The 9,739-nt window shown below is 34.3% G+C and overlaps 1 protein-coding gene across 4 annotated transcripts in view; it reads left to right on the top strand.

The window, feature by feature from the left end:
- LOC106879355 (far upstream element-binding protein 1) overlaps nt 1–9,739 on the top strand; it is a 54,595-nt gene that overhangs the window by 7,175 nt on the left and 37,681 nt on the right. For all 4 annotated transcript variants that reach the window (XM_014928870.2, XM_014928871.2, XM_014928869.2 and 1 more), the window contains exon 2: nt 2,773–2,848. In XM_014928870.2, coding sequence (XP_014784356.1) covers nt 2,773–2,848 — 76 coding nt within the window. The remainder of the gene's footprint in view (nt 1–2,772; nt 2,849–9,739) is intronic.

The raw sequence follows: 9,739 nt of genomic DNA, 5'->3' as shown, positions 1-9,739 counted from the left end.
TTGTTTACTTTAAAGATATCGTAGCGTATTGACGAACATGTACAAATCGAAATTTAATAGAAAGTAAATCATTTATGAGAAACAAACATTGTTTAAAGTAGTATACTGTCAACTTAACGTGACAGTCCTAATAAGGGAATCATACTACTGCTATTTAGCCCTAGGAAGCTGGACCGCTTCCAGTCGGCCTTGACACATTTCCTGTGTCCTTGTGTTTACAAGGGGGAGACAAGCACCTCCAGCCAGCTTAGCCTGCATTCAGGGACATGTCCCTGACTGTCACATTAAGTTGACAGTATACAACTACTTTATCGTAACACTGCTGCTTAAGTCTCTCTCAGATTTAGAAATGGATCATTTCAAACATTGTTTAATAATTAATGTTATAAAGTTTAATAAAGGGCTCAAATTTCGCCCCTCCTCCAATTTTAAATTTTGAACTTTTTCATCCATTTATTTATTTGTCTATCTAACTGCATTAGTCCGTTTCAACGATCTTTATAATATATACATTTACAGATGTTTCATTTTTCTCTCTTCCTTCCCCCAGCTTTGTGCTCATCTTTATATCCCTGTTACTTCAGTTTGCTGCAAAGATGTTGGTAGAAAACTTGTCATTTGTATGCCTGTGTGCCTTGCCCTCATCTTGATATTTGTATGATAATTGTAAACAAGCTACCAGTCATACAAGCAGTGTCATTTGTTTGCAATATTTTGACGGATAGGTTGCTTGTTTCAAGGACTTAAGGAATTATTACCTTAGGTGAAACCATTTGAGAGTTGGCAACGAGAAGGGCATCAGGCCATGCAAGCATAGCAAAATGCATGGTTGGACAGCTTGATAAGATCCGTTGTTAAAGGATTTTATTGTGCTCCAATATCTGTATTGGCACAGCTTTTAAAGCTTCATGCACTGCCTAATGCCAACCACTTTCTAGAGTGCTTTTGTGTGTGGCACCAACTATAAAGAGGGCATCTTGAAATTTTCAGGATTAAAGCTGAAAGTGGTCCTTATGACTGAAGAAGAATAGATGTGCAGAGATGTGAAGTGATGAGAGAGGGTAAAGTATAAAAGTAACTTGACCTATCTTGAGTAGATATTTTGATATTCTGACACCACAGTTTGGCAAACTAAGGAGATAATTGAACTGTCAAATATACCTGGATTTCACAGTAACAAAACTTGTTGGGTTGCTCAGTAGTTTAGTCTAGTAGCATACTGTCTTTGTAATAAGTGTATACTTTTTGTAATGTAACATAAACAATCCCTTACAAGACGGTAGAAAATAGCCAACTCTGATGTCTGTATCAATCTTTGCAAGTGAAAGATTCAAATGCATCGAGTAATTTTGAAAGACAAAAGTTGTAATGAGATGGTTGTAGTCACCTGTAGCAATTTTTTCAAAATGAATACTTAGATGATAGAATTAAACTGCAAGTAGAATATTGAAATGGAATGCTTACTGTAATTTTTGCAGACAAGAACTTCTGAAATAAAATAAGGTTTATATGTTTGTATTGGTACAGATGGTGATGGTTATTCATTTGATATTGGTAAAATGCCTCAGATCTTTATGATTTTATGGCAGAAATAGAGTTGGTTTTCCATTTTGGGTTTCACATAAATAACTTATGTGTACAGAATATAAGAAACGGATCTATATCTTAATTTATTAGACTAATATAATCTTAAAAAGTTTTTTTTTTTTTTAAAGCTTGAAGTCTCATTCTAGATCATTGTGAAGTCTCAGTGCTGTACATATTAAATTGAAAGAATAAAAAAAGCGGATCAGAGGAAGTTGAAATTTTTTGACACTCAGCCACTATTCTCATAACCCTTAATACTAATGATCACATCAGTGTTAAACATTACCAAAGTATAATGTACTGGGCTTTGTCTATTCCTTCAAGCAGAACAAAATTAGATCAGCATTACACATACTATGTGCAAGTTCAAGAAGACACATTAACCAGGATTTTGTGTGATGAAGTTAACCAGCTACAGAAACGAGCTCTACCATGGTGTCAAAATTGCATTCTAAGAGGACATTCTACAAGATAATGCTCCTTTAGACATGTGGAAGAACCTATGAAAGAAGTTGATACCTTAATTATATTAAATCCAAATCTAAGGGCTAGATATGAATTAGGTTTTCTGCATTGTAGTTCTTGTCAAGTAACTTCTTCCGGATAAATTTGCTAACAACAAAGTTCCCCCTCTCCCAAATCCCCACAGTTTGAATAAAACCCATACTTTAGTCTCTTTCTTTCCTTTGGATTAAAAAATATCCTTTTTCTTTTTTAAATCAACATTTTCAAGCTTTTTCTTTTTTAATATACAATTTGGGAGTTTTTGACTAGTAAAATTTTGACACTGTTCACCTACCATTTATGCAAATGTTCCAATTCCAGAATGCCATTAAGCTTTTGGTCTACTTTTTAGTGTGTTGGCTCAGGCATAGTTTTCAGAAATGGCAGCGAAATAAACATTTAGAGACAATCAACATTTTGAAATCTCCAGTCTTGAGCTCGTAACGGTAACCCGGGGTGAGTGCTGGTTGGAAGTGCAATTTAGCACAGGTTGAAACATGTATTAGATAGGGTGTTGAGGATATCACAGAGCCTGTATGTTTTTATCTCTCTATATATAATGCAAACTTAACTATATAACCATGTCTGCACATATACACACACATGTATAAAAATGTTTTAATTTGTTGTATTTTTTAAAGTATGCCAAATATGTATAACATTAATTTTGCTATTCATCAGATTGCCGCCAAAATAAACCAACCTGCTGGAGATGGACAGGGTATCAAGAGACCCTTTGAAGATGGAGCTGGATATGGTAAGTATTCATATAAAAATTTTTTTGTCCTTAATATTCATGGCTTGATTTTATGAAATATTTTCGAAACTATATTACTGTTCAGCACAAAGCAACTTATTTTCTGAAGAAGCAACAATTAAATATTTCATTGTAATTGCTTGTAGACTTTAATTGGGCAAAATTCTTCAAATACTTATGTAGATTAAAATTGATTGAAAATAGTTATGGTTGGACATTTAGCTAGTTTTATAAAGATTTTTTTGTGTATGTAATGTGATTTTATCAGAGCAAAATAAGAAACTTATAACAATAGTTCTAAGTCAAGCTTATTTGTGCAATTTTATTTGAAATGGGGATGATTTCATTATTTTGCTTTGTGAATTTAAGGGGTTTTTTTGTTGTTGTCTTTTTTTTTTTTTGGTTTACCTAATCGTCTTAGTTTCTTAAATCCTTTGCTGTAACATTGTAAACTGGAAAATAAGATAACTTCATGACATTTCATTTATACCTCATTTAAAAAATTTTTTTATAATTGCTTTGTCTGATGGTTCATTTTTTTTTTTTTAAGTCCTTTCGTTACTATAGTCTAACGAAAATAGACACCCCATGTGTTTCAATTGAATTCTAAAATAGTCATGAATTTAGACCAATTTCATAAACAGCTATAACATTTTTATCTATTGACTTGCGAACATGATTTTTGGAGCACAAAAAGTTTCAAAATCCATTATGTAATATTTCTCTTTAAGTGAATCAGCTTACAGGTAAATTCAGCAAATTGTAAAATTATGAACTTTGTTTTTGAAGCTGGGTATACATTTCAATACAGAAGAATTGTGCATATTATAGAATTTTCAATTCAACTAAAAATATACATAAAACAGGTGTACCATAAAGGTAAAAATACAACAAAATATTGGAACTGAGGACTAAAGAAAACTACAAAAACTATCCACACACATGAATGCATACATATGCAATAATTATTCACAAATATAAATTAATCAGAAGTAGTCACTCAGCTTACAAGTAAATAGAATAAATAAATAAATAAATACTAAATTTGAAAAAGTATTTTATAAAACTCAAAATTAACTAAATACAAATTATACATTCCTCCTGTTATGGAAACTTACAATATATCTCACTCTGCATAATGCAGAACCTTGCAGAATGCACACTAAAACAGTTGTTTCAAGTGATTGTTCACTGGAGCTTCCCTTTTCTAATGTTGGCATTCAGTGCACAGATTTTTTATTTGATGGAGATAGGCTGAAGTCAGTGAGATGTACTTCTGGCAGGCTTTTGCCTTTTTCCCCAACAGTTATTTTTTCGATGGATAATTTATCTTCAATTCCATTGGTGCATCTACTTAGAATTGCAGATGGTCGAATTGCTTTTGATCCCTTCCTGATTTGATATACAGTAAAAACATATTCACAATATTCTTGTTTACTATATACCAAACCATGTATCACCACCTAGTCATTACCAACCAGGTAATGGCTCATCTGATTTGTTTGATCAGCTCCTCCCATATAACTATTGTATTTTAGGCTAATAACATCACATTCTTGCTCCCCTCATCCACCTGATTCTTCTGTCATCTCTCTTGCTTCTATTCATCTCAGCCACTTAACCTGGAGTGAGTGAAAGCATCATAGTGATAAGGGTACAATGCAATCTCACTAATTTTATGGACATGATCCTAGGACAGTGTGAAGTTGTTAACCATAGAAAGGCCACCTAGTTGAGGATACCAAGCCAAAAGTAAAATGTTCAAGTGAGGTACAGGTCTCTGACCCATCTTCAAGGGTACCAACTCTGATATAAACTGACTTGGACAACCAATCTATGCTAGTATGGAAACTAAACATTTTCAGCTGGATTCCTTTCTTAGCCCAACCACTTTACAGTGTACTACGTGCTTTTTACATGGCCCCATCACTGACAGGGTCACCAAATAACTTACAAGGGAGGAGGGGAGAGTATTGTTGAGTGGGTTGGCTTTGTACCAGTTGATGAGATGTCAAGAGTTTAGAGGAACAGGGATGTGTCTTATTGTAGAGTAGATACATGGATACTCCAGTTAGAGAGTAAGGTAGGAATAGTTAGAAAGATGATGATGTGTCAGGACATGAACTTGAGGAATTTCGTGTGATGAGAATAAGTGGAGTGACACAGGTTTGGACTGGTTGAGTCAGTAGGATAGAGGTGACTGTAGCAAATGATGGAGAGAAATATAGTAGGCTCAGGGTTGGGGGTTGCAGTAGTTATGTACATTTTACACATGATTGTGAGGGATTGTTCTCCTGTTGGAAAAGATGAATGGGGTGGGGGTGCACCCAGTCATATCTCTGAAATTAATCATATTTCAATGTTTCTATTAAATTCTAAAATAGTGTAATAAGACCACTTTCAAGACAACCATTGTGATTTTTGGAACATAATTTAACAAAAAATTCTTTTACCAAATGTTTCATAATTTTTGTCTCAAAGCAAATCTAATTAAAGGTAAATTCAACAAAATTATTGAAATTGAATTACACACACAAACACACAATATCCCTAAGATAATTGGATTTCTTTCTTCCAAGTATGTGGGAAACTTCAAACTATATTTTTTTTCATCTTTATATTCTACATAATGTCTTGCTTCCACAGTAATTGCTTCAAAGGCAAAAGTAAAAAAAAAAAAATATATAATAACCGAAAAGGTAACTTTCGGCCAGTATAGATCTAGGCCATGCCTAACTTAATAGCACCACCTGGTAAAGATAAACATTTTAAAAAGATTTTTACTATATTCAGGTACAATTTTTTTAATTTTTTCAATCATTATTGGAACTGTTGTCAGAATTGTTTTGCTTTCCAAAAAGAAATATCTGATTCATAATCACACATGTGGTTTTTATGTTTGCCTTATATTTTCTTAGACTTTCCTATGTTTTCTTTTGCAAATACTTCGGATTCAAACTCACTGCTTGACAACATGAAACTGGCATCCAGTTTTCATTCATAGTGAAACATCCTAGAAAATCGAAGTAGAAAAAAATAGGGGAAAAAAAAAAAAACTACAAAAATTTGCAGGACTCAGATATAATATGAAATAATTTTGGACACTGACTCATTTTACATTGTGAAATTATGTTTTCACGAATGTACTAACAAGAGTTGCACTGAAATTTTCATTTAAATATAACTAGGTTAGTTCAGCCATTATTGGTTGAATTGGCAACATTCACCAATAAAATTCTCGGCCATCCATGGCTGCCATAGTAACAAATGAGCTAATATGCTTCTGCTTAAATATTGCCATTCTGCATGTCTTCAGGCATATGCATAAGTATTTCATTTAAATTTCGGAATAACTTTCAAGAAGCTTCACATGCTAATAAATTAGACATATTGATGGCTTTCTTCTTTCCATGCTAGCATGGATTGGACAAAGACATAATTGGGTCATTATTTTATAGCTGCCAGCTTTTTAAAAAAATTTTTTTTTTTATAGTAAGAGATTATTATTATTACATTAGGCACTCAAGGCAGCAGGGTGGCAGAATCTTTAGAACATTGGACAAAATGTTTAGTAGCATTTTGTTCATCTTTATGTTGTTCGAATAGTACTGGTGTTGATGGGATTAAATTAACCTCCTCCCCCAAAATTGCTGGGCTTGTGCCAAAATTCGAACCCATTATTACATTAGGCACTCAAATACAGAGCCTCTATACATCAGCTGGAGATGCATTTGCAACAAGGTCATGTCACACCTCATAATGTATGCAAAATGAAATTGGATATACTAATTGACAATTCCAAAAGCAAAAAAATGCAAACAGCTATAGAAGCTTCATTAACTGCAAAATACAATATAAATTAAACAGATACAAATAAAATATCATCTTAACAACCATTTTTCTATGCTTGCATGAGCCTGTTTTCCTTTATTATAGGTTTGGGTCCAATTTGTTTTTCTTTACATATATACATAGATTTAACCCATACCAGCATAAAACCTGAAATGATGAAGATAAAGAACACAACTTTGATGTTTCTATTCATTTTAGTTTTATTCCACCTCCTTGAGTGTAAAGTACTCCATGCTGTAAAAGTAAGGCTTAATTAGCTTTTTATATTTTGTATTGAAAGAATAGTTAGGCATAAGAGGAATCAGATATGTGCTTGAGAGAAGACTAATGGTTTAGTCATGTGATGCACATGGATGAGTTACATAAGTTGTTCTAAGAAGAGTTAACTAGTTGTACTAAAAGGAATGAATTCTGTGCAAATTCTGCTCTCATGATTACAGCAGCTAGTTAGAAGACTGACAGAGAAATGGATGCTAGAAGCTGAGAAGTAGTGAGGGCTTGGTAGGGACAGATTGGGAGCAGGAACAGGGGACAGTAAGTGTATAAACATAATACTTTTAGGGTCTCACTTTTACTGTGCTGGATGGGTCTTCTTAGGCTCAGCAAATTGACTATCATCTCAGTCCTTTGTCTCATCTTTATCATCCTTCACTACTTAAATACACACTGACATTGCACATCCTACAGAGTATTCTGTTCCTTTCTGCATTCCCATCTCCACAACTACATAATGTGTTCATATACAATGTACATTTCATCAGAGAAAAAGACCCTTTGTAAAAGCTTCCTGAACTTTCCTTTCTGTTTTTATTCCAGAACATCCTCTGCTTATTAGATTACCTATGTAATAGAAATTATCTATTACATCCTGGGCATTCTGAAAATCTTTCCCAGGTGTTCATAGTATTTGTTGCTTCTTCACATCTGCCTCATAGTCTTCTTCTCTCACCCTTTCTCCGATTCCACTGCTTTTCTTGGCTCCATTACTTGCACTGAATACACCATATGGAATTTCTACCTATGCCTATGCCTTTCCTACACATTGATTAGGGTTATTTTCCTGAAGGGAGTAGAGTCTTGTCTGTTTTCCTGCCAACTAGAATTTTGGTCTTTGCTATGTTAACTTCATAAGGCCCTTTGATTCCAGGTATTCCTTTTCTAATTCTACTATATTTTCCACTATGAAGTCATCAGTATGTGGTTGTTACCGAAGGCAACTGATCTTAAAGTTCTTTTTTATGGCCTTGTGGACCATGGTGAATAGGAGGGGGTCTCCTGGTGAATTAAATTCATTGTTGTACATTACTGACTAAAGCATCCCTGTATGGCTCTACCATACCATTTATCTGACTTCTTCAGTGACCACCATATCACAGCTAATATGACCCTATTGATGATTTTCTCCAAGTCAGTGAATGCCACATACACTGGCTTACTTAACTAAATACATCTGCAACTGTTTTACAAGAAAAAGGGGCATCAAGAGTACTTCTGAACACATCTCATCCATTCTGATCTATAACTCTAACTTTTGTGACTTGATACCCTTGTAATTCTATTCTGCTATGCTCGTCATTGGGTATGATAGCATTGGAAAGTTTTATATTAAATCAAAGAAGGTAATTTGATATTTTAGTTATCTACAACTTCCATTTACTGAAGTTCCTCTAGCCATTCAAAGCAATCATAACCTTTGAATAAAATTATGTAACAATGTAATTTTTTTAGTCTGATTGTTATTATACTCTTACAATTAACACAATTGATTGGTGAATCTTGTTGAACTTAGAGTTTGTGTAGAATGACCCATCTTCACTTGACATCCTCTCAGACCGTTTTTTTCTTTCTTTCTTTGGAGTGCTGAGATATTCATCTGGATTTCTTAAACCCTTTATCACTATACACATACACACCACGTGTGTGGTTAAAAAGTTCACTTGCCTATCACAGGACCTCAGTGGTGCTTCAGGTGATAGCTCCTTGGGCAGCCCAAAGTCATTGTCTGCAAGTATATGTTTGTGTACTTGGAAATGAGTAAAAGTTGGCAAAGGGAAGGGCATCCAACCATAGAAAACTTGTCTAGAACTCTATGCAAGCATGGGAAAGTGGACATTAAAATGATGTTTGTGTGTATTTGTATGTAAAATCATATTCACACATACACAACTTTATTATGTCAGCTTTCTTTGCTGGGATGGGTTGAACTGGTGTTGATAAACTTCATGATGGGCTAGTTTACTACATCCTATTCACAAGTTTTATTTAATGACTTGATTTGTGGATGCTCTTCCTAACACCAATTTACAGAGCGAGCAAATTGTTTAAAACTGAAGTCTTTTTGTCTCCATACTAAACACAATAGAGTGAACATGTGAATGGACAGCAAGGAGTGGATAAATGGTGAGGCTGAATAATGGATATTTATAGCAATTAGGCAGTGGAGTTGTATAGGTAGGATATCTATTGTGAATCATGTTGAAGAGACTTCTGGTGACTCAAGATAGATAAGACTGCTAGAGTGACAAGGACGACAGGTGCCTAGTATATTGATGTGAGTAAGGGAGATGGAGTAGCATCCTTATTTACTCTGGAAACTCTGTACAATGAAAAGAGGAGATGCAGTGCCGTTGTTAGTCACACTGGCAGCACGGTGGTAGAACAATGTGATTGAAAAGTGTAGGGTGTAATTGAGAGATGAGCAGTAGGGGCATAAGAGATAAAGGCATTGATAGTTTGAGGGACATGGAGGTGGATGTAGATAACCTAACCTGTATTTGAGGGATGTGATACTATCAAAGAAGCTGGTGATGTAGACTTCTGGCAGCTTGGACATGGATGTATAAAATGATGCCATATATACACTCGTGTTATTTGTTTTGGCTAACCTAGTTGGATGGTTCTGTCATACACAGTATGTCACCAATCAGCAAAGTCTTGTCAATTTTCCCATGAGAGGCAACAAGTTCAGATTTCGTTTTGTATTCATGTGTGTACATACATATCTGTTTTTGTGTGTATGAAAGTTGTGCATATATATAT

Source organism: Octopus bimaculoides, chromosome 2 (genome assembly GCF_001194135.2).
Source record: "Octopus bimaculoides isolate UCB-OBI-ISO-001 chromosome 2, ASM119413v2, whole genome shotgun sequence".
Taxonomy (NCBI): Eukaryota; Metazoa; Mollusca; class Cephalopoda; order Octopoda; family Octopodidae; genus Octopus; species Octopus bimaculoides.
This window is presented reverse-complemented; position numbering and strand designations above follow the sequence as displayed.